Consider the following 25649-nt stretch of genomic DNA (forward strand, 5'->3'; position numbering starts at 1 on the left):
CCTTCCCACTAAAATCTGGAACAAGAGACAAGGATGCCCACTCTCACCACTGTTATTCAACATAGTACTGGAAGTCCTAGCCACAGCAATCAGACAAACAAAAGAAATAAAAGGCATCCAAATAGGAAGAGAAGAGGTAAAACTATCACTGCATGCAGATGACATATATATAGAAAACCCTAAGAAATCAACCCAAAAACTACTTGAACTGATCAAAAAATTTAGCAAAGTAGCAGGATATAATATTAACACTCATAAATCAGTCATCTTTCTGTATACTGACAACAAAATATTAGAAAAGGAATGCAAAAATACACGTTTTAAAATTGCACCCCCAAAAATAAAATACCTGGGAATACATCTGACCTAGGAGGTAAAGGACTTATATGCCAAGAACTATAAAACATTAATCAAGGAAATTAGAGAAGATGTAAAGAAATGGAAAGATATCCCATATTCCTGGGTTGGAAAAATTAATATTGTAAAAATGGCCATAGTACCCAAAGCAATCTACAGATTCAATGCAATCTCTATCAAATTATCCATGACAGTTTTCACAGAACTAGAACAAACAACCCCAAAATTTACATGGAACCACTAAATACCCAGAATTGCCAAAGCAACTCTGAGGAACAAAAACCAAGCAGGAGGCATAACTCTCCCAGACCTCAGGCAATATTACAAAGCAACAGTAATGAAGACACTGTCTTGAATGTATGTTCATTCCGTACAGACCAATGGAACAGAATAGAGAACCCAGAAATAAATCCAGACACCTATGGTTAATTAATCTTTGACAAAGGAGGCAAGAACATAAAATGGGAAAAAGACAGTCTTTTCAGCAAGTATTGCTGGGAAACCTGGACAGCTGCATGCAAATCAATGAAACTAGAACACACCCTCACACCATGCATGAAAATAAACTCAAAAGGTCTTAAAGACTTAAATATAAGACAAGACACCATCAAACTCCTGGAAGAGAAATAGGCAAAACATTCTCTGACATCAACCTTGCAAATGTTTTCTCAGGTCAGTCTCACAAAGCAACAGAAATAAAAGCAAAAATAAACCAATGGGACCTCATCAAACTGACAAGCTTTTGCACAGCAAAGGAAACCCAAAAGAAAACAAAAAGACAACTTACAGAATGAGAGAAAATAGTTTCAAATGATGCAACGGACAAGGGCTTAATCTCTAGAATATACAAGCAACTTATACAACTCAACAGCAAAAAAGCCAACCACCCAATGGAAAAATGGGCAAAAGACCTGAATAGACATTTTTCCAAGGAAGATATACAGATGGCAAACAAGCACATGAAAAAATGCTCAACATCCCAGATTATTAGAGAAATGCAAATCCAAACTACCATGAGATACCACCTCACACCAGTCAGAATGGCCATCATTAATAAGTCCACAAATAACAAGTGCTGGAGGGCCTGTGGAGAAAAGGGAACCCTCCTGCACTGCTGGTGGGAATGTAAGCTGGTACAGCCAGTGTGGAGAACAGTATGGAGGTACCTTAGAAATCTAGACATAGAACTACCATATGACCCAGCAATCCCACTCTTGGACATATATCCAGACAAAACTTTCCTTAAAAAAGACACATGCACCCACATGTTCATTGCAGCACTATTCACAACAGCTAAGACATGGAAACAACCTAAATTTCCATTGACAGATGAATGGGTTAGGAAGGTGTGGTATATATACACAATGGAATACTACTCAGCCATAAAAAGAACAGAATAATGCCATTTGCAGCAACATGGATGGAACTAGAGACTCTCATCCTGAGTGAAGTAAGTCAGAAAGAGAAAGACAAGTACCATATGATATCACTTATAACTTGAATCTAATATACGGCACAAATGAACTTTTCCACAGAAAAGAAAATCATGGACTTGGAGAATAGACTTCTGGTTGCCAAGGGAGAGAGGGAGGAAGGGGGTGGATGGGGAGCTTGGGGTTAATAGATGCGAACTATTGCCTTTGGAATGGATTAGCAATGAGATCTTGCTGTGTAGCACTGGGAACTATGTCTAGTCGCTTATGATGGAGCATGAGAATGTGCGAAAATAGAATGTGTACATGTATGTGTAACTGGGTCACCATGCTGTACAGTAGAAAAAAAAATCATATTGAGGAAATAACAATTAAAAAAAAAGGACTAATTTGAAAAATGAATGAAGTGACAATTGCATAGCTTATATACATTTCATTAAAATAGCATTATTTTCAGTTTTATACTTTTTACTTTTTTATACTTTATACTTTTCTCTTTGAGTTTAAGAGCCATTAATTTTTTTTCTCACATCACATGTTTTCACAGGCTTTTGAAAAAAGCTGATGTGCCAGAGGCCCTGAGCCAGTCGGGCCTGCCGACCAGATGGTCCTCACTGCAGTTGCTAAAAGCCCTTCCAAAGACTCTGGCCCCTCCCCCACCTCATTTCTGGCATCTTCTAATTCCTTGCTCCTGCATATCTGCTCATGTTTTGGAGTTTCAGCTGGTATAAAAACTGGTCACAAACCTCAGCTCCTGTGCTGCTTCCTACAAAATATCCAACCTTGCTGAATATTTCATGAAGTTGGTGACATGACAAATTCTGAGGACTGTGGAGAGAGGTCACTCATGTACCTTGCAGTTTTCTGCCATCTGGTCCACCCCGTGCCCACCCTCCTTCACCCCACATCCTCCAAGCTGCCTGTGCTGGCTCTTTGGCCACCCTACCCAGGCCACTCTCCAGGAAGCCCATATCACACTGTCCCCTTCTCTTGTCTGGCTGCTTCTTTCTCAAACAGCAGAGCTGCCAGGACTCAGGCCCCTGAATTTTCTTTCTTCTCATGCAAGCATTATCTGATGCATCCATCTCCTGAGAGCACCTGGGCAGGAGCCCCTGCTGGCCATTTCCAGGATGGGGGCCCCCCTTCCACCTCTCAGGTCAAGGCTTTTGCTTGTCTTTTTTACCATTAGAGAGTAATTAGATCAACTAGAGTTCTAGCTTCATTGAAACGTCTCTCCTGCTCCTGGTCCTGCCCCTGGCTCCTTTGACCTTCAACATACCCCCGACATGCCCTGGGCTCCATAGGACAACTGGGGAATCAGGTGGCAAAGTTGCAACTGAGACTCAGGCCTCTCAGCTCCCAGACCTAGACTTTTCCAGGGTATCTTCCCCCCCCCCCCCTATATTTTATTACTTGGCTTTCTTCAATGAAGAAATTCACTGCACTGTGAATTTTCTTAAGCAAATGTGGACTCTCCACTGGTTTTAGCAAATAGGGCCATGGAGGTGGGGTGGAGCAAAGGGTGCAGAACAGCAGGGCCAAATAATTCTCTATCAGCCAGGGGAAGTGCAGTGCCTAGGGCCCAGGATGTTTTGGGAGACCCATGGAAATGTTTTACTTGCCTTTAAAATCAGAAGAAAAAAAATGATTTTTAGGCTGAAGAAAGTGTTTTAGCATACAATATTAATATGTTTGTCTTCATGGCAATGCAGACATAAAATAAAATTTTAGCATTTTTTATGGAGGAAGGGACCCACAAAAGCAATAGCGCCCAGGGTCCATAACAGATATCATGGCCCTGGTGGGCAAGGATCTCCTCAGTGAACTTTGCATATGAAAGTCCATTTAAAGGGATGGTTGTGCTACTAGGGGAATGTAGAATTGGCACCTCCTGAACTGTGAGTGACTGTCACTAGCACCAAGTGAGCCAGATGAACTAACTGAAAGGCTGGTTCTGTCATTTGGGTCAGCATGGATTGGGACCAATGGCTCAATCCTCCTAGGGAATTTTTCATAAGAGGAGATACCATACAGAGTAAGTAGTTGTTGATATTCTTCCTAATAAAGAAAGATGACATAAAACTTAGCCCCGGTTTAGGATCACATCAGTTTTTTACCTCCCATCAAGTCAGTGGGCATGGACACAGTGCTGTGCCCAAAGCATCAGAGATGTAAAGCCATGGACCATATCCTAGGGGAAAGGGGCTCAGGTTTCTCTGGCTGGGGGAAGTTTGTCTTCTTCCCTGGACTTTTACCCCAGTTATAGCTCAACCCAGGGTTCCTTGAAGGACAGATGAGCAGTCCATCAGAAGGACTTGGAGCCTTGCCTGGCCCATCCTCAAACTAGTCACAACTGCTGGGAGACTCCCCCCTCCCTGAAGCTCATTAGCATTCTCAGCAGGGAAGCTGCAGAAAATGATAAAAAAGCACTTGAATTTTGCACACAGCCAGCTCCATGTTCCACTTCCCAGCTCTGAACCCCAGCTCTACCACTTCCCAGCTCTGAACCCCAATTTTGTTTTCAAGTAAAATGAGGATAATATACTACTAGACACATATCTGGAGAAAACCATAATTAGAAAAAGATATATGCACCCCAATGTTTATCGCAGCAGTATCTACAATAGCCAAGACATGGAAGCAACCAAAATGTCTATCAACAGATGGATAAAGAAGATGTGGTACATACATACTCTAAATGAAGTCATACAGAACAAGACAAATAACTTATGAGATCACTAATATGTAGAACCTAATAAAAAATAATACCAAAGAACTTATAAAACAGAAAAAGACAAAGATTTTGAAACCGAATTTATGGTTACCAAAAGGGAAATGTGGGGGGAGGACAGATAAATTAGGTGGACGGAACTGACATATACACACTACTGTATATAAAACACATCAGTAACAAGGACCTACTGTATGGCACAAGGTAATCTACTCAATACTGTGTAAAAACATATATGGGAAAAGAATCTGAAAAGGAATGGACATATGTATAACCAATTTACTTTGCTGTTCACCTGAAACTAACACAACCTTATAAGTCAACTATACTTCACAAAATTTTATTTTTAAAACTGGGAATATGGAGTTCCTATCGTGGCTCAGTGGTTAACAAATCCGACTAGGAACCATGAGGTTGCGAGTTTGATCCCTGGCCTCGCTCAGTGGGTTAAGGATCTGGTGTTGCCGTGAGCTGTGGTGTAGGTTGCAGACGAAGCTGGGATCCTGTGTTGCTGTGGCTCTGACGTAGGCTGGCAGCTATAGCTCCAATTAGATCACTAGCCTCAGAACCTCTGTATGCTGCGTGTGTGGCCCTAGAAAAGACATACATAAATAAATAAATAAATAAATAAATAAATAAATAAATAAAACCTGGGAATAATAGTACCTGTTCATGTGGTTATTGCGAGTACTAAATAAGAGAACCTAAACTAAGTCCAAGGAACCAGTGGCAGCTTAGGGTTGGCAGTCTGAAAGCAGAGTCTAGGATATGTGTCTTGAAGCTGTTTTCTCATACTTTCTGTAATATAAAGAAATATTGATAGCTGCATCAAAGATGGTGCTTCCTCTGGCATATAGTAGTTCCTCTCACTTCTTTTTAATGACTTAGTTCCATCCATTAATAGTCTGCCTTCGTGGTTCTGCCTGCCGCCCCACCTGGACTAGCTAAGGGAAGACGGTGTGGTGTAATGGGAAATGCCCTGGGTAAGAGGCCAGGGACCCTAGATTTTAATGTGAACCCTGCTGCCCCTTAGCTACAGGATCTTGGGCAAATTGTTTCAACCATCTGGTCTTCAGTTCCATATCTGTAAAATTAGTTCTCTCTTTATGAAATAAAAATAAATATATATACTTGTCTCTGCCCCTGGTTCCTGACAGAACACCTTAAAACCCTTGTACATATGGAGGTTCCTGGACTGAAGGTCAAATCAGAGCTGTAGCTGTGACCTATACCACAGCCAGGGCAACACTGGATCCAAGCCGCATCTGTGACCTACGCTGCAGCTGTGGTGACACGGCATCCTTAACCCACTGAACAAGGCCAGAGATTGAGCCTGCATCCTCATGGACACTGTGAGTTCTTAACCTGATGAGCCACAACGGGAACTCCTGGAGGAACTTTTAAATTGCTCACCAGCAATCCAAAGCATGGCTAGAAGGTTCCCATGTGGCTCACAGCCTATGAATTAGGGCACTAAGGTGAGAAGGAAAAATGGAGCTCCAAGACTCCTGCTGTTGAGACCAACAAAATCCCTACGGCAAGTCCAGGGAAACTAAGAATAGGAGACAGCCAGGGGAAATCACAATTTTCAGACTGGGATCAGCCTTCATCAACTCTCCCAACTGGGAGGGGATGTCTAACTTGAAAATCACCGTGCTGCCAACTGGGCCCAAGTTCACATTCCTTTAAGCCGACAAGCTGCAAAACCGTAAGTTTGTGGAGAGTCCATGTGGGGACATGGGGGCCAAAACGACAACCTCACACTTATTGATAAACTTGAGGGTGGGCTAGGGGACAATGGGAGAAATACCAGTTCTGGAATTCTGTCCTTACCTATTCCTGCCTGCCCCTACTCCTTGCAGAATGGAAACCCTTTAGCTGCAGACAGATGATACCCAGGCATATTGCTGGGAATACCTAGAGTAAATCACTTCCTCCTCCAGCCCTGAGAAAAATCTCTTTCTGGCTAGGAGCATAATTCAAGCTGTCTACATCCAGTGAGCTGAGACTGAGACTAAGTATGGGGGGAGGGGAGAACCAGGGCTGATGGCCTGGGCCCCAAGAATGAGGAGCAGTGAAAAGAGATAAAGAGGCTGTGACTCTCGGGTAAGGAGTGCCTGCTTCAGACAAAGCCGGCTCCAAACCTCACAGAGAGAATATTTGCATTTCTCTAAACCTAAATAACTAAATACAATATACAAAATAGTTAAACCATGATTTTCTTAAGATCTCTACGTACACATAACTTTCTTGGAATCTTTGTGACTTCTAAAATGAGTGTCACTTCCTTACTCGAATTAGATTATATCTAGTAATTTTGGCAAAAATACTGGAACAAGCTGATAGGATCAGTGTAGGAGAACAAACAGTCTCCCTTGAGAGTAGGGAGTCAACAAACTTTCTGTACAGGAACTAAACAGTAAATATTTTAGGCTTTGTGGAACTAGAGTCTCTGTCATGGCCATTCCACTCCATTGTTAGAGCACAAAGAGCTATAGACAACACTTGAATGGATGTGGCTGCGTTTCAGTAGACCTTTATTTATAAACACTGGTGTTAGAATTTTACATAATTTTTTTTTTTTTTTTTTTTTTTTTTTTTTTTTGCTTTTTAGGGCTGCACTCATGGCATATGCAGGTTCCCAGGCTAGGGGTCGAATTGGAGCTACAGTTGTAGGCCTACACCACAGCCACAGCAGCTTGGGATCCAAGCCACATCTGCAACCTACAGCATAGCTCACAGCAACGCCAGATCCTTAACCCAATGGGTGAGGCCAGGGATCGAACCCACCACCTCATGGGTACTAGTCAGATTTGTTTCCACTGCACCAAGACTTCTATATAATTTTCATATGTTATAAACTATTATTTTTCTTTTGAGTTTTTTCCAACCATTAAAAAAAAATTAAAAGACATTTTTAGCTCTTAGGCTGCACAAAAACAGGCAGTGGCTTGAATATGGCCCACAAGCAATAGTTTGCCTGGTTTATAAAATTCCCAAGGCAAAAAAGCAATAAAGGGAACGTTTTATTTTGGTTACTGTAAGCCTTTCCTATGGCTCTGCTATTATAAAGTAAGACAATGGTGGTGGGGGGTATAGATTAGGAGTTTGGGATTAGCAGATACAAACTACTAAATATAAAATAAACAACAAGGTTCTACTATATAGCACAGGGAACTATACTCAATATCCTGTAATAAACCATAACAGAAAAGAATATGAGAAGAATATATATAATATATATGCAATATACCATATGTATATGTATATGTATATGTATATGTATATGTATATATATATATATCGGAATCATTTCACAGGACACCAAAAACCAACACAACATTGTAAATAAACTATACTTCAATTAAAAAAAAATTCCACTCAGGAAAAATGAACTACTTAGGGCTGTCTCTGGTGGTAAAAGTACCCCTGGATTCCTATCCTAAACAAAACCAAACCTTCCTGCCTCCTCTTTGATACTTAAAAACCCCTTTAATAGGGGACAAGTCCTGGAGCAAATTAAAAGACACAATAAGGTTAAAAATATAAAAATAAAGCGAGACAAGTGGGGAAGGAAAAGTGAAAGGAACAAATTATCAACACAGGAATTTCAAGAAGAGCAAAGGAAATATTTTGAAAAAGGTCCCGCATTTGCCGCCTTATAAGTAACTACTGACTTTACCTTCAGGGGGAATGACTTTCACTTTTATCAGATTCAATGGACCTTTATTTACCTGTATTATATTCCAGGAACACACTAAGTGCAAAGATGCCGAAACACAGGTCCTGCCCTTTGATAGGGAAGAACTGCAATTCGATAATGACAGATCCTTTCCACTGAGTGACAGGATACAACCAGTCACTGAACAAAACATGTATTGAAACCTATTACACAGCAGGTCCAGGGGTAGATGCCAGACAGTCCAAGATAAATAGATTCTGAAGAAGTTTGTGGTAAGCAACTGCCTTACCTTCCCCACCTTCACTTTGTTTCCTTATTTTCTTGAGGGACAAGCAGAGCCACAGAGGGCTAAGCTGGCTGTCCCAGATGGAACATCAAGGAGGGAAACTAAAGACTGACTGGTCTCTGCCTTGGCAAGGCTGGAAGGGTGAGGAGAGTGAGGCCCCCAGGGTGCAAAAGTCAAGGTAGCTTTCGTGCTCGAGTGCTTATATGACTGGAGAGTGGGCACCTCCTTGAGCTCTGCACCCTAGCATTCCACCTGCTTCACCCTCGCCCTGGCTGGTGCCTTAGCTCCCCCAGGTCCTGCTGTGGGCCCAGGAGGGGTAGAGTCAGCACTTGTGGTTTTGGCCCAATTCCTTGGTGAGGAATTACTTCTTTCTCACCCCCCAGAGCCCAGGCTGGTGTGGGCATCACATGCTCCCTTCTGGATGGTGACTCTTGGGAGGAACAAGTTGGTTTCTCTTTCTCACCACCTACAGTCTCTCTGAACAATGCCAACATCACACCTCAGAGCCCTGTACTCCAAGTGCAGTCCAGGGACCAACAGCAGTGACATTGCCTGAGGCTGGTAAGAAATGCAGAACCTCAGGTCACCTTAGATCGCAGTGGGAAACTGCGTTTTGACCAAGCCCCCAGGTGATTTTCACGTGCCTGAAATTGTGGGAAGCGCTAGCCCACAGCTTCCATCCCCTGCCCTCCCACCACGGGGCTTGGCCCCTGCTGCTGCCCTTGAGCTTCACGGCACAGGGGCCTGGGAAAGGTGCCTCTCCTGGAAACACTCTACCTGCTGAAAAGAAGGAGGCTCAGGGCGGGCCCTGCCCTTCCCAGATGGGCCTCCCTCTTCCTCGGACACACTCACCTGGTGTTTTGTTCATGGTTGACTCTAAAACTAAAAGAAAAAAATAAGGCATTAATTTCAGAAAGTGATGCCAGCCCCACCCTTTAAACAAGCCTCTCTCCAGAATCCCCAGGCCCAGGTAATATGGGATAATGGTGGGTCTTTTTCAGAGACAGACAGGTCCTGCTCCATCTTCCTTTTAGAGTGGGCCCTGCATGGGGACAATGTGTTAACAACCCTAATATTTATTGATAGGCTGCCATGTCCCAGGCCCTGGACATATTTTATCTTTTTTCTTTAACACAGCCATAAAGGACAGGCTTAGACAGAGAAGGAAACAAATTCAGAAAGGTCAAAATCACTTGCCTGAAATCATCTGGTTGTGAGCCAGGGACTGAACCAAGGTTCTGTCAGTGTTTTAGACTCATGAAAACATGAAACACAACGCAGAGCTGTGGCTGGCCTTTGCCGCATGTGAGAGGAGTGGCAGTGGTATGATGGCTCTGGGTGTGGACGTGCATGAACGTGTGTTGGGGGATGGTGGGCTGGCTGGGGTCTTCAGGGGGGTCAAGGGCAAGTGTACCAGTCAGAAGCGGGCAGGGGAACCTAGCTCTTTGAGGTGGAGGGCTGCGGCATCCATGATATATATAGTCAGCTTAAGACTTCACATACTTGTACTTTATCTTCTCTTTTCTTTTTTTGTCTTTTTTTTTTTTTTTTTTTTGCCTTTTCTTGAGCCGCTCCCGCAGCATATGGAGGTTCCCAGGCTAGGGGTCTAATCAGATCTGTAGCCACCAGCCTATGCCAGAGCCACAGCAATGCGGGATCTGAGCCGCATCTGCGACCTACATCACAGCTCACAGCTACGCCAGATCCTTAACCCACTGAGCAAGGCCAGGGATCGAACCTGCAATGTCATGGTTCCTAGTTGGATTCATTAACCACTGTGCCACGACGGGAACTCCACATACTTGTCCTTTAAAATAAAAGAAGTACAAGTAAGAATATTCAGATTTTCCCAATGACGACTTCATCAATGCTTTTAAGGGGGGGGAATATGAAGTAGTAAATTCTGTCATTTTTTCTCATTCTTCTGGGTTCCCTGCTTTCACCGATACCCTTGATACACACCCCTGAAGGACCCACCTTAACATCAGTGCTGAGGTGGAGGAACTTGTGTCCAGCTATGTGGAGGTGGTGGTGATTCCCCCTGTCTGGAAGACCAGCAGTTCGCATCATGGTGAGGGAGGTGGGGAGGCTGCAAACTCAATGAGTCATTGCTCTAAGAATTTCTGGAGTGCCTGTTATCCCCATTTCTGGGCTCTGAGTCAAGAATGTAATTGAAGCCACAGGACAATAGAGTGTGAAAGGAAAGATGTTCCCTGGTGTCAGATACCCTGGCCAACCAGCCCCAAAAGCACGGAGCAGGTGCTTGGCTTTTGTTCCGAGTGCTGGCTAGGTCCCTGCACCCTGCCCCACACCCCACAGCCTCTCTAGACAAAAGTCACAGCCAGGAAGTCAGGCTCCCGCCTCCTCTGCATGTCCAGGACCTGCTCCAACTGAGGAGAGGCTGCGTCCTCCTGCCGACCCTTCGTTTCAAGGCTGGAGACACAGAGGCAGGAGCCACATCTCAACAGAGGAAACTACAAAGCAGGACCTCAGATGTTAAGGATTTCACCAGAAGAGGATGAGGATTTTGTCTCAGTCCAAAGAAAATTTTCAAGTGCCCTAGGTAACCTGGCATCTGGGATTAGGATCAATGACCAGGTGAGCTGGGTTTTCACAGTGTCATTGAGAAGCCCCCAAGACCCTGAACCCCAGGGGCAAACCCCATCATGCCCTTGTGGAGACACAGGACCTGCATGCTCTCTTCCGGATGGCATGGGGAGGTGGCTGCCAGGGAGCGGGTGATGGCTGGCCTTTCCATCATGCAGGGTCTCCTCAAGTCCCATCCCTTCCCACTGGAGAGGGGCTGTTCTTACTGTTCATTCACGCTGGATTTTTAGTTCTGAAGGGCGATGCAGCCTCGTCTCCTTGTGATTTCAGATCCATCTGGGCTACCTGGCTCTGAACCATCCAGATAAACTATCCTGATGAAATGAACATCACTGGCAACCTGGAAGGATCAAAGATGGCACCATATGGCAGCCTCACAGGTGAGTATGGAAGAGATAAAGGAAGCCTTTTCTTTGGAGCCAGGGGAGGGTGGCTCTACTGGCTGACTGCAAAGACACAAAATGCAGGTGTGTTTAATTAACACCCAAAAAAGAAGCTGTCCATCACTGAGAGTTTGCTGTGTCAGGCACTGCACTAAAAACTTTACACAGAATATCTTAATCATGTCCTGGCTGCTGGCTGCCGGCACTATTATTTTTCCTTTTTAGGGCTGCCCCCATGCATATGGAGGTTCCCAGGCAAGGGGTCCAATTGGAGCTACAGTTGCCTGCCTGCCCCACAGCCACAGCGACACAGGATCCGAGCCTCCTCTGCGACCTACACCACAGCTCATGGCAACGCCAGGTCCTTAACCCACTGAGTGAGGCCAGGGATCGAACCCGCAACCTCATGGTTCCTAGTGGGACTCGTTTCCGCTGTACCACGACGGGAACTCTTGCTGGCATGACTATTATCACCCTTATTTTGCAGATGAGACAAACAGCTTACTCAAAATCATAAAACCATTAAGTGGCCGAGCAACTTTCAAATTCTAGTCTTACTTCCAAACTTGTGTTGTTTTTGTTTCTTGTAGTTCTATTTGTTTTATTTTTGTAACACAAAGAGGGAGAGATGAGGCCAAGCGGCAGGGCCCAGTGATATCCCCCAAACAGTTTCTGAGGCATTTATTTGTCCAGGTACACACACACACACACACACACACACACACATATATATATATATATTTTTTTTTTAAAGGAAATTTCAGGGTCTGTTTCAGGAAACTCTCCAGGCTGTCAATCTCAGGGCAAACAACTTAAAATAAAAAGCTTCCATCTGTTCACCACACAGGGCTCCAACACAAAATGCAAAACAAACCTGTTTGGAAAATGCCTGCCCTTGAAATAAGAGGGAGCAAAGCCTGGGATTTTAACCCATATCTTAGACTGCATCCCTCACTTTGCAGTTCGTTTCTTTTATCACTGCTGCTGCTTCTCCCATCTATCACTGTTCATTACCAGTAGTTAAGGGTCTTCCCAAAAGGGAAGCAAGAGTGACCCTGGGCAGTGCCTCTCAGCCCACACACCCACCATTCACTTTGATCAACTCTGGGGCTAGACATGGGGAACAGGAAAGAGTGGGTGGCTGCTGTAAAAGCATCTCTTAAAGTTCAAGCTTGTGTGCTTTTGTTGGTGGGAGGAGGAGTGGGGAGAAATAGAGACAATGTGTAGAGTTAGGTTTCTTAAAGGCCTGTAGTTCAACCTGTTTGGGGAATGGGTTTCTTTTTTAAGAACTTAAGAGGCTGGATGGAAATCAAATGGGCTCACTCCAGGTTGGGGCAGGACTTACTACTCTACCTAGTTAAACAGCTTAACTATATTTGGGGGTACTTGCACTTAAATATATTTTTAAAGTGTATGTTTTCATTTCTTATTAGAAAATATCCAAATTACAAAGAGTTTCCTATCAGTTCTAGTTAATGAGAGAACAAGGTCAGAAAGAACCCAAAGGTACAACATTAGGAAAATAACAAATTATCACATTAACCAGTTGGAGATTAGGTTAGCAACACAGGAAGGTGCTTATGCAAATTTTTTTTTGGATAAAAAACAAAGTTTTAAATCAAAACCCCTAAATATACACATAAGCAAAACAGATGGAAAACATTTTTTTGTGATGGCTTGAGTGGCTTTCTTTCCTTATAGATTTTCTATTATTTCTATAACATTTTATGACAGATAAACTGGAAATGTACACAATTACATGGTGCCTTGTACCTTCTGTGCACATTTTGGCTAATTTCTTTTGCAGTCCTCTATCCAAATTTGGCAAATAAATTTCCATTTGAACTTGCAAACTGCTGTATTTACCTATTCCTTTAAATACATAACATATATCTATTGCTGTTATCCAAGCTGGAATTCTTTGGGTTAGCGTCCTTTTCATCCAAATTCCATTGTGCCATATTTGTCAATAATACTTTATCTTTCTTGGGCAGGAACCTGACTGGAAAAGTAAAAGGGGGAGTTCCCATTGTGGGGCAGTGGAAATGAATCAGACTAGGAACCATGAGGTTGCAGGTTCCATCCCCGGCCTCGCTCAGTGGGTTGAGGATGCAGGGTTGCCTCGAGTTGTGGTGTAGGTCACAGACGTGGCTCGGATCTGGCATTGCTGTGGCTGATTCCACCCCTAGCCTGGGAATCTCCATATGCCACGGGTGCGGCCCTAAAAATCAAAAAAAAAAAAAAAAAAAAAGAAAAGAAATAAAAGTAAAAGGGAGCTGCAACCACCTCCCCCTGCCCCCAGCAATTCCTATGAATATAGCAGTGAAACCCCATTCCTGGCACACCCACCTGGCTCTCCATCTTTCCTGGAAAGCTGGAAAAGGGATTAACTGGAGCCCCCCTGGGGCTCCTAACCCATTAGGAAGGCTGAAGCCTGGTCAGGTGACTCTCCTCCAAGGGTCACAGGAAAGAGCACTGGGGAGACTTCCCACGGAGGGAGTGAGTGTTCATGGCAATGCTAATCTATCTGCTTTCCCAGGAAGCAGAGGCTCCCTGCAGACCTCCCTCTTGGAGAAGAAAGCTGATTTTCTAGTCTCTAAGCTTCTATGTAATTATTTATTTATACTCTTACTCTTTGCTCTGAAGATTGGGAGGTACTCTAGGGTAAAAGCAAAGGTGTACGAAGACAAAGAAAATTAAAAAAAAAAGTTAATTGGCAATAAAACAAGAAATGGGAGGCGGGTAAGAGGGGAGAATTTGTAAATTAAGTCCAGCAGAAGAAATCTTCAAGAAAGAACAAAACCCTTGGTGGCTGGAGTAAATGGCAAAACCAAAGCATTTATGAACTAGCAGAGCTCTTGTTACTAAGGTGTGAGAGGTAAGGGTGAGTCATGCATGCCTGTGGCTCGAATACTCGAGAAAATTATAAACCTTCCCAGAGAACCTTTGCCATTGGTTTTAGGTGTTCCAGGAAGGGGGCATGATGTTGATTTTCAATTCACTGCTGTATCATGTGCTCTCATTCTGCCAGGCACTCATCTCCAGTTTTACCATTTTTTAATATGTGTGCATTGCTTCCTCTAGATTATAGACTCCCTAGGGGCAAGAAGTCTATTTTATACTTTTTCTATATTGGCCTCCAAAATCCAGCCTCTAAAAAGTATCAGTGCTTAAGTAGAAATGGAAATTCTTAGTCCTGGAGGCCCAATTACTTATAATCCTCACCTCCATATATCCTCTAGTTACTAGAAAACAATATGGAAGCCTTTCCTATGTTTAAGAGAGTGAGAATAAGAGATTAGAATAATGAAAAGCTGTAGCTGGAGGAAAAAGGGAGAACATAAGCCGGAAACAGGGGACATTCCAGATAGGAGGTTTCAAGCCAAAGATTAGGGATTAAAGAGCGGTGAAGAGTTCTGCCAGGATCTGAGACAAGAAACTCTCTGTTGAGTCACATTTTCTTTACATTTATTAGATTCCTATTCCTAGGCCAATGATCCGTTTTGTTCCTTTTCAATTTCTTGCTAAGGCAGATAATCCTGGAGTATCCTGGAAAAGAGTACTTTGTGAGAACAGAGCAGGAGGACACATCACGGGAATGGTGGTCATGAAGTTCCAGTAAATCAGCGATGAGTCACTTTCCGGCTGGTTTCTGAGGCGCAAATATGCCAGCATCCCTGGGAAGTCACTCACCTTACAAACAAAAATGAAAAACCCTATTGCCTGGGTGCCGGGCCACATTTCTAATATGCTGATGCCCGGGCTTTGAGCAACAACACTCAAGCCTTTCGGGATAGCTCACTGAGAATACTGGTATCTTTGACCACCACATACCTCAAGTAGTTACTTCGCTATTTTTAAAAGAAATCCTTTTAGGGGCTCACCTGGGGCACATGGAAGTTCCGGGGCTAGGGATCCAATAAGAACTACAGCTGAGGCCTACACCACAGCCACAGAAACACCAGATCTGAGTCTCATCTTCGACCTATGGCACAGTTTGCGGCAGCACCAGATCCTTAAGCCACTGAGTGAGGCCAGGGATCGATCCTGCATCTTCACAGAGACGTCAGGTTCTTAACTCACTGAGCCACAACGGGAACTCCAGCAAATTTTTTTATTGTGAAACGTGGCTTGCACAGAGAAGTGGGCTTGGGATGGGAGTCCTTAAGGATGTGGTCAGCCCACCAAAACGTGGCTCAGTGGAACGCCACAGGGCTATATTGCTTTGCTGTAGGTACCTGGGAGTTTAATTTCAAATTTATGAGTCTAAGCAACAAGAGTTCTGCTGGGAAGGCAGTGTTCCAAATCCTGAGTATCTCCTGAGCTGGCAAGAGATCAGGATTCAGCATGATCAAGCAGACTCCTCTCTCACCCCCACCGCCACGCAGTACCTGCCTTCATGCCTCTGGCCCATGTCTTGTCGGCCCCTTGCCCACACACAGGAAGGGCTTTTTACCTTTCCTGTCATTAGCTTTCCTCTGGAGATGGGATTCTGCAGCGGCTCCTCAAGAATAAATGCGGGTCAAACTGCCTTCACTCACATCTATTGCAAGGCCTACCAGCAGGATTCCATGTTCTGTCTGCTTCCACTCAGCAGCATATCCAAATGCATTTCAAGCAAGGAGCAAGAGAATCTTATTTCCAAGGGCCGGTATTCCACTTAAAAATGAAATGTGAATCTCTTACTTTGAAACATTTTTCACCTCCTGTGCACAGGTGATTAACCACGCTGGAACTGTTCCTGGAGAATTTGTGTCTGGGCCAATCAACAAACCTATTTGAATGTAATTTATGTATGGGGGCTGCAAAGCCAAGAATGGCTTTCAGGGGATTGGTGCTGGGTATTTTAATTTCAAAAGGAAAAAAGTTATTTTCCATTTCCAGGGGAATGGCTCAAAGCCCAAGGAGCAGAAGAGGGACTGGAGGAGGAGGAAGAGTTGGGGAGGGGAGTTTACACACAACCCCTCCTTCTGCTCTCAGCCTGTGCGGAAGTGCAGAGGCATGCCAAGAGGCAAATCATCTCCTTTAAGGATGGAGAAATGGCTGTGCAAATGGTAAAATCAACCTGGGCTCACACAGTGAGTGGTGGATTTGAAGTGGGCCCCTCTGGCTTCCAAACCCCACAGGGTGCTGTCTGCCCTGTAGGAGCTGGGGGTGAACTCAAGCAGATGAGTGACCTTGAGCAAGCCACCAAACTATCCAGGCCTCGATGATAAGCCTCCTTCTGGCTCCAAATGGGCATTTCAGTTAGGGCACCAGCCTTGGCAGGCCCTGATAAGGCTTTGACTCGCCTCTTTGTTCTCTGCGGCCTTGGTAACAGATGGAAAGAAAACTCTCATGGGCAGCAGGAACCAGTCTTCTCCTCTAGGCTGGTGTCTATTTGTCAAAAATTTGGCTAAAGTTGGATTCACATTAGTAAGCCCTCAACATAGCTTCATTCATTGTTTGACATACAAAATTTATAACATCTGTCAGAGGAATGCAGCTCTGAAAACCCTCAATGTCAAAGAGTGTATATAATGGAAGGAACGCTTCTTGCATCGCCTGCCATTTCCAATAATTTCTTTCCAAACCCCTGTCTCCAATTCTGGAAATGATGGCTCCCGGAGCACTCCAGTGTTTTGTTTTGATTGGAGAACTCAATTTTTTCCCCCCTGTATGTACATCTGACTGCAGATTTAAAAAAAAACTGCATCTACAAACAGTATTGACAGGGTGAAAAAATGGTTAACATAGTCTCAAATATTTGTTCAAGGAAAAAAGACAATTTCTTGCCCAAAGCATTAAACTCTGGAGGACATATAGCAGCATACACAAAAATTAGATTTTGTTTCTGCTGATATCTCTAGGAATAGTAAGTAGAATCACTCTCTTCAATGTCAGTTTCAAAAAGTTCCGAATATATCCACAAAGCATTTTCCTTTAATGAGAGATCACAGAACTCTCACCACAAATTTAAATATTTTTGCAAGATGCTTATTTTCTTACCTTGTAGTCTTTCTCCATGGAGTTCCACAATGTTTTATTCTGAACCAGGCAACTTTTCCAGCTACTCATTTGTAAGTCTGGGCCTGCTGAGGTTCGGCAATGGAATTTAGAGTGTGAATCTTTAGTTATCTGTACTATACTCTTTTCTAAATGGTGACTGTATGAGTGTCCAGCCTCCAGGTCTGCACACCGAAGGGTCTTAACCACTTCCCCTGACCTCCAGAGCAGCATGCTCAGAGATGACCACACTGGGTCTGCCCTAAGGTGTGTAGGGACAGGGCATTCTCTATTTATTAGAATGATGAGGTAATGACAATTCATTGAACTGGCATGATACTGCAGCAATCCACTGATTTGATCTGATCCCTGGAACCCAGGGAGGAAGTCAGGCCTACACCACTCCCTGCAGTCATGGCGGCTGCAAGCTGACTCAACCCCCACCCTCCCAACGGTACCTGCTGCCTCATCTGGTTCTAACCATGTCTACGAGCTGCTGTAAAATGTCTGGAACAAGAGCTAGAAGAATAAGGGCAGGGCTCTGGAGTCACACCATTTGGAAAACCATGAATGGTCATCGAGTGTGCCCAAAGTGCTGTGCTGCGTGTTTATCCCCTGGCTTATACATTTGAGTCCCACAACAATAACCTGTGAGTGAGGGGCCCACTTCAGAGATGAAGAATCTCAGGTTTAGGGACTTGGTAGGCTAGGCAACTAGAAAAGATAACGCCAGATGTGGCTCCCAAAGTGAACAAATGCTGGGTGTAAGAAAGCCCCTGACTGAAGCTGAGGATGGGCAGGGGAGAGCCCAGACCTGTGGAAGATGCAGGAAGGTTGAGAGGCAGAGAGTTTATTTGCCTTGAACAAAGGGACAGCTTTTTAGAGGTGGGAACTCTTCCTGGCTGCTGGGATTTTATTTGGGTCTGTGAAGAAAAAATACCTGATCAAAAGGCATGGAAGAACAGCTACAGGGATACAGAGTCCTTTTCAGTGAAAATATCCATGCAAAAGATTCGTTTATTTCCATTTTACTGGGTTTTTTCAAGGGAATGTCTTTTTTCTCCCTGTAGCACAAGTTTAGCCAACTAATATTGTTTGTAATCTGTTTTTGTTTGCCTAAAGTCTTCCAGACTGACGTTATATTTTCAGTTTCCAAGTGCGAGAAATAGATGTATGGGAATTTAGAACTCAACATGAGTTATAACGCAGAAAATCACAAAAACCCTTAATCTCTACTTTGAAGTAGCATCACACTGCTGGAGAACAGCATATTTGGTGCCTTAACCTACAACCTGTTCATGTGTATGACTGTATGACTGCCACTGATAAAGACTTAGCCACGAACTCAGGAAAAGTCCCCAAATGAGCAAAACCACTGCAAAAGACCTATATGTATGTACACGTAGATATAGTCCATAACCTGGAGGAAAGCCTGGACTTGGAAAGGGTTTTTTTGCTGCTTGGCTGTAACTTACACAGATCAAAGGAAGACAGCATGTGACTTGAGAGTGTCTGGGAGGATAACACATGTACCCCAGTTTCCCCCGGACACTGGGGTATTAATCTGCTTTAAGAAACGTGTGTGGGGGGGAAAGTAAGCTGACCGCATAATTTAAAGTTCACAAAGTAAAAACATACAAATGACAGGACCACCACATTTAGAAAATGTCCTACAATGTGCATTTATTCCATATCATTATACAAGGTTTACATACAGTTATAACTCTTAAGAAAATGTTTTTTTCTTCACCATTGTATGCAGTGCCTAAATCTTTCACTTTAACACGGTGGAAATCCACATGGCATGCTATCCTACAAGTTGCAACGAGCTGCAAATGTGCCAATCAGAAGAAAACAGAAGGCTTACAAGAGCACGATGGCTCACAAACCCTTGGCTTTAGTGAATTCTGGCAGACGGGATCCATAGTTGCACCTCATTGTAAAACTCAAGACAAAATAAATTAGCGATGGACAGATTCTAAATAGTAACAATATTGAACGAAAGACCACAGTGGGACCTTTTGTTTAACGTAGCACCAATCCACACCTGATTGTGTTTCCAACATTAATCTTCCTGTTCATTTATCATTGGCACTTTGAATGGAAATCTTTCTGCTTAATGAGGATTCCTGGGCTGACTAAGCACACTGTGTTGCTAAACTCTCTATGAAGTGTGGCAATGTCAACCTGGGAAATGGCACATTTAAATCATTACTGCCTTGACAGGGGCTCGCCTCTGTGCGTGTGTGTGTGTGTGTGTGTGTGTGTTTTCCCCATCCCCGACCTAGCTGGTATTTTGTGGGTATTTCTGTGACAGTGGTAAAAGTAAATAAAAATGCATTTAAGGGGTTTCATGGTAAGCATGGTGTTTAAAAACAAAACAAAACAAAAAAACCAACAAAACCAACATGAAAGAATGTGGTCGCAGCTAAGGAGGTTTTCACATGTTGTTTAACTCCAGTAAAGTCTGATCCAGCATCTGATGCATACTAAGGTTTTCTTCTTTGGCATGAGCCACTTTCTCTGTGGTGGGATTAGAAAATCAAGTCATGAATAGCTGCACTTTGGACACGGTGGTGTTTGTACATTTAGGCAGGCAAACATCAATCACAAACAAAGGATCAGATGATTAGGACTAGGCATGCTTGTAAGACATTACTCATTTCCACACAGGGACCTAGGAAGGGGAAGCCGTCTTGAGCCCTAAGGAACTACAGGCACAGTGGGTTCTCACAGAGCCCCAGAGGAACCTTCGCCAACAATCCACGGAGAATACAATGCAAGTGGGGTTTGGGGAAGGTTCGCTGCGCTGTGGGAACAGGGAGAGGTGCTTGCAGCACTGAAGTTAATAACAGCAGACATTTATGAGTTACAGGCAGTTAAAGGTCTGGGAGTTGTGTTATAACACAATCTCACAGAAGACAAAGATGATGTAAATAGGCTTTCTGACAGCTTTTCAATGATTTATTTCTGTGGCTCATTAAAAAAAAAAATTGACACGTTTCATGCACACTTCCGTAGGACATTCTCTTACTATTCTCACAGTGTTCTATTTATTATTAGCATGACATTCTCACCAGATTCCAACACCGTTAGACTGAATAAAGGCATACCTTTCAGACAATCAGAGACTTCTGACATGAACTCCTGTTTTCAAAAGCTATTTTGCCCAAGCATAGGTACACTTAATCATGTTTCAAATACTATACCAAATACTTAGACATTAGGATGAATATGTAATAGGAATATATATTATATATATCACATCCTATATATAATATATATATATAGTTATACACATACACACCCCTCTGCTTTGGCTTTCTAACTTAAAGCAGGACTCAGTTCTCTGTAGGAAATAGAAAACATTTTTTTGGTCCTCATTATGCATCTGTTCAAACAAGAGGACCTGCTATGGCAAAGACGAGTGCTGAACTGATTATGAACATTTATCCACATACATGTATATAATTTTACCATAAAAGCAGTTGTGAGATTAAAGAGACCTTAATTATTCCTGATATAAGAGGAAAACGCAGGCAAGGTCAGCCTTTCAACTGATTCCTTTCATGTTCGATTGTGCAGAAATCAACTGTTTTCAACCCTGTTAGTTGAAGGTACAACAGTCCTGCCCATGGGCTGCATTTCTAGAATTCAGCCCAGGTTCTTTCCCACTTAAGTTTAATCCTCATTCAGGGCCAGCTTTAGTTGGTTAGTTAGGCGGCGGTTTTGCTCAAGTTGCTGGTAGAGTTGATCTGTACAGGTCAGCAAGCAGGTTAGCAGAAGAGAGGAGGCAGAAAGAAGAGAGGTTAGCTGGAGTTGGTGAGGGAGTTAACAGAACACAGAAGTACCTCGGCACCGGTCACTTGCTGAGCAGTTACCTTTACCCATGTTCAGCTGGCCTGTGCCTAGGGAGGGTGGATGGCAAAGGGCCTGGCAGACTTAGGAAGAGCCAGGACTCCCCTCTTGGTGGGAGGGGAAGGAAAGAGTGGCAGGATCTGAGGAGGAGAGAGAGGGAATGCTCCACATGCATCTCAATAAAACCCCTGTGTGAACTGGGCCGAGTGCAGCTTCTGGCAACAGCCTCAGGACCGGAGGCAGGGCTGGAGGTGAACTCAGCAGAGAGCTGCTTTTAAAACCTCAACCTGCCCCTTTCTGCTCACCTCTTTTAGGAACCCCTTTCATCTCCACTCCCAGGGCTGGCTTTCCTTTAGGGTAGCACCAAGAAGGATTTCTGTTGCTGCATTAATGGTTTTTTGTTTTTTGGCCATGCCTGTGGCACTTTTAAGTTCCTAGGCCAGGGATCAAACACATGCCGCAGCAGCGACCAGGCTGCTGCAATGATAGCGCCTGATCCTTAACCTGTTGAGCCTCAAGAGAACTCCTGCATTAACAGTTTATGAAATGCAAAACCAAGCTCCCTGCCCCTCCCGCAACTGCAGTGATACAGGGTACAAATCCTGACCTCCTGTCCAGCTGGGGTACGGGGTGTGCATTACCCTACTCGAAGAGCAGGAGACAAAGACTTATCTCCTCTCAAAACTGATTTAAAATCTGACTGACTTCCTCGAGAGAGTGGCATTCTGTTGTGCTAGATGGCTGTGTATAAAATGAACGGAATCTCAAACACCTACAGGGAGCCCGGTTGACATACATTTTATACCCTGGCATGTAATCTGCTCACGTGGCAAGAAAAGTAGCCACAAGAGTCAGTCTGTATCTGATGGCCCAGAAGGTGCCCAAACAATGACAAACACCTAGCACTTAACAGAAAAAGCTGGAGGCCATATGATTGTTTCAAATGATAGTGACAACCTCAACCCACAAATTCTACTTAACAAATTTGAAAAGCTAGCAATTCTACACCCAGGGGAAAAAAAAAAAAAAAAAAAAAGTTTGGTCTCTAGCCCCCAGGTCTGTTGGGATATTAATTAATATATATATATATATATATATATATATATATATATATATATATATATATATTTTTTTTAAGGGCTGCACCTACGGCATATGGAAGTTCCCAGGCTAGGGGTCTAATTGGAGCTTAGCTGCCAGTCTACACCGCAGCCACAGCAACTCAGGATCTGAGCCACATCTGCGACCTACACCACAGCTCACGGCAATGCCACATCCTCGACCCACTGAGCGAGGCCAGGGATCAAAGCCGCAACCTCATGGTTCCTAGTTGGAGTCCTTTCCACTGTGCCACAATAGGAACTCCCGATATTAATTAATTCTTATTTTAACTTTTTCTCATAAATGGTAGAAGATGGGGAAGATTCCATATTCATTGTGCATTCTGGCTCAGAATACCTACTGCCTTATCTTCTTTGCTGATCCAAATTTTCTGAATGTTCAAAACCCATCAAATGTCACCTCTTCCAGGTAGCTCTCAGTCAGAATTACTGTCTTTCTTCCTTGTTGATGCTAAAATCCCACCATCTGTTAGTTCAGACCTGCTTCACTCTTCTATCTTCCTACTGGATGGCCAGCTCATCGAGCGCAAAGAACATTTGCAGTGTGTCTCTTTACCACAGCCTCTCTACCTTTCACGGTATGTTGCATATTTGGGGGTTGCAAAATTTAAACCCTACCAGCACATTCACACTATTGCGTGGGGGACCATCACCACAGGCAGGAAGGATGTCTCAGTTTGCTGAGCCAATGTACGGCCAAGCTGGAATGGAAGAACTCTGGAGGATACCCTAGAGAATTCAGGGGGTCAGTGTGAATGCAGCTTAAAGGACAGCCATCCCCTCCACATCCTCCTTTGGACCTGCTCCACTTCAGCACCACAGAGCTGGTGTGCCTGGGGTTGGGGCTGAAGGAAGGGACCTGGAACAGTTATACATTTGGAAGTATCTTCCCCTCCTGTTTCACCTCCCTGATGTCTGGGGCATCTAGTGCTCAGCAATACTTATGGTTTCATCAAACCAAGGCTCTTGCAGCAGCTGCTTCTATGTATGGCTTAGCCCTCTGAGCTAGAAGCTTGGGGCTCAACCATTTCTTGATAAGATCAACTAGCTATTTATCCTCTTGGGCAGCCATACCTTCTTGGGCTCATTTCAGATTTGCCTTCCCAATACATCAGTTTCCCACCTCCATACTATAGAATATACTTATAGAAAGTGTGAAAGTCTCCAGAAGGGTTTCCAAGAGCAGATGTGCCTCCAGAATTAACTGAACATCTGCTTAGCAGAACTTTCAGTCTTGTCATTTTGTCTAGGGCAGGAAGCAGGGTTACTCAGGAAAGGACCCACTTCTATTATTCTGAATTTTAAAAAGAACAGGCAGGAATCACAGTCAAAAGCAGGCCCAAGAAGCCTTAGGAAAAGGAAAACAAGAAATTACAGAAGTCTTTTACTCTCAAGGGAAAGACACTGTGTATATTATAAATTTTAAAAAGTCTACTATACCATGGCCCTCTTAAAAAGACTATTTTTACCCTGTTCTGAAGTCTTTGTATAGTAACTGACATTTTCAGTTTGTCCAAATTTACTTGAAAAGAGTGGCCTATAAATCCTCTGAGGCTAAGAAAAACTATATACAAACAGATGAAGATCACCCGCATTTAAAACACAGGAGAAATACAGCCAGATTGTTGGAGGATGGAGAAATGCTGGGAATTAAGAAATGAATGTTCAAATCATTTTAAAGCTCTAATTTTGTGATACATTAAAAAAAATCACTTAATTGCTGTTTTTGAAGTGAAATGGTGAAACCCAAATAAAATATAACTGAACGATTTCCAGTATTTTTAGGAGGCGGCAGGCAGAATCAACTTAATTATGGCTATGCTTTAGAGATGTTCACAAATGAAATGTTCTTGTCACGAGAATCATGTTAAGTACAATCCCTCCTAAAGAATACATAATGTGCTTATACGCACAAAAATAAATCTCGACTTGAACATAATCACATGTTCCTAAAACTACAGAATGTCATTCCACGATCAAAATGACGGGGGCTGAGGAATGAGCATACTTTTAAAAAGCTTTAACTGCTCTTTGTTCTGTAAAAGGATGATCAACAATAATCTCAGTTTACGCTGTTGGAATCCAAGTTCTTTCCCATCTTTTCCAGTAAGTTCCTAGCAGTTCGGGATGGTTATGAAGCCTTCTTCATGAGCCCTTCTTAGTTGGCAGCATCCTCCCAAGCAGGGCCATTTAAATATCGACACAGGGGGCTTACCACATCCCAAACTAAATGTCTGGCAGAGGAAAGCACTGCTCAAGACATATTTTTCCATCTCCAACAAGCAAAGTCCCCTGTGCAGAGGTTCTCACCCTGCACTACATACGAGAATCATGACAACCCCTAAGAAAACACATTTGCCCAGGCCTCACTCTGACCTTTGCGAACCAAAGCTGAGAGAGATCGAGGCATGGCTATTTTTTTAAGTTCCACTAGGAACTACTGCTTTAGAAACTCTTGCTATTCATGTTCAGAGTGGGGAAAAGAAAAAAAAAAAAAAAAAAAAAAAAGCAAAGCAGCAGCCAAAAATTAACCCTCATATGTGTGAAGCAGATTTGTAGTTTTATTCAGTGTTGAAACTAAAATATCAATAAATAAGAAGTAAAAAGAATAGCAAACAGAAATAGCTTACACAGTGTTTATTTTACACTGAATTGAGGAGCTTCTGTACAATAGAAAGCACAGTGTGTGCCTGGCCCTAAGGCAGGATGTGAAAGAATAAACCAGGGTCAGCTGGAGAAGAGACAAACTGCAGAGCTCAGAGAGGTGGGATATCCAGCTCGATGAGGGGGTCTTGGGAGAAGTGAAGCAAAGAAACTTATCTGCATGAAGAGAAAAGGTGGGAGAAAAAGTGGCACAATGGAAAACAGAGAAGCTAAACTAACAGATGAGAGAAGCATTTGAAACACAGGCAAGAAGCAGACATGCAAAACCCATGGCCAGTTGTGCCTGAGGGAGGATGTCAATCTTTGCCCACCAGGATCCAGACCTGAGGCCAGCACAGCCCCTTCTGGGGGAGGATCCATTACAAGAAGACCCATGAACAGAACTTAACAAATGTTAAGTAAACCCACCTGTCAGTTTTTTTTTTTTTTTTTTGTCTTTTATTTTTTTAGGGCTGTGCCCATGGCATATGGAGGTTCCCAGGCTAGGGGTCAAATCGGAGCAGTAGCCGCCGGCCTACACCACAGCCACAGCAACTCGAGAT

General features: G+C 43.5%; 1 protein-coding gene and 2 long non-coding RNA genes across 29 annotated transcripts in view; 1 reads left to right on the plus strand and 2 right to left on the minus strand.

Annotated features, from left to right (window-relative positions):
- Positions 1-17553, minus strand: part of LOC110260973 (uncharacterized) — a 30569-nt gene extending 13016 nt beyond the window's left edge. The window contains exons 1-5 of the long non-coding RNA XR_014809932.1: positions 17468-17553; positions 11303-11436; positions 10467-10534; positions 10228-10296; positions 9342-9371 (exon numbers count right to left, since the gene is read on the minus strand). This is a non-coding gene — a long non-coding RNA (uncharacterized LOC110260973). The remainder of the gene's footprint in view (positions 1-9341; positions 9372-10227; positions 10297-10466; positions 10535-11302; positions 11437-17467) is intronic.
- On the plus strand, positions 10659-19732 carry LOC146406319 (uncharacterized). 2 transcript variants are annotated; one of them, XR_014809951.1, is made up of 3 exons: positions 10659-11087; positions 11367-11476; positions 15013-19732. It is a non-coding gene; the product is annotated as an uncharacterized LOC146406319 (long non-coding RNA). The 2 variants fall into 2 exon arrangements; XR_014809950.1 differs by lacking the exon at positions 15013-19732 and having other exon boundaries at positions 10805-11087; positions 11367-13332.
- Positions 19122-25649, minus strand: part of TPM1 (tropomyosin 1) — a 28998-nt gene continuing 22470 nt past the window's right edge. For 11 of the 26 annotated variants that reach the window (XR_014844703.1, XR_014842710.1, NM_001435239.1 and 8 more), the window contains one exon: positions 19122-19987. Coding sequence is in view for 24 of the 26 variants with exons in the window: in NM_001435239.1 (NP_001422168.1) it covers positions 19905-19987 (83 nt within the window). In the remaining 2 variants the exon portion in view is untranslated. Of the gene's footprint in view, positions 21220-25065; positions 25264-25649 lie in introns of those variants that run through there. The other 15 variants (NM_001097483.3, XM_005659521.3, XM_085020446.1 and 12 more) reach the window with 2 other exon arrangements.

This window comes from Sus scrofa, chromosome 1, assembly GCF_054392235.1.
Source record: "Sus scrofa isolate SSC_HxYL_T2T_F1_AM1 chromosome 1, Sscrofa_HxYL_maternal_Yorkshire_Landrace_v2.0, whole genome shotgun sequence".
Taxonomy (NCBI): domain Eukaryota; kingdom Metazoa; phylum Chordata; class Mammalia; order Artiodactyla; family Suidae; genus Sus; species Sus scrofa.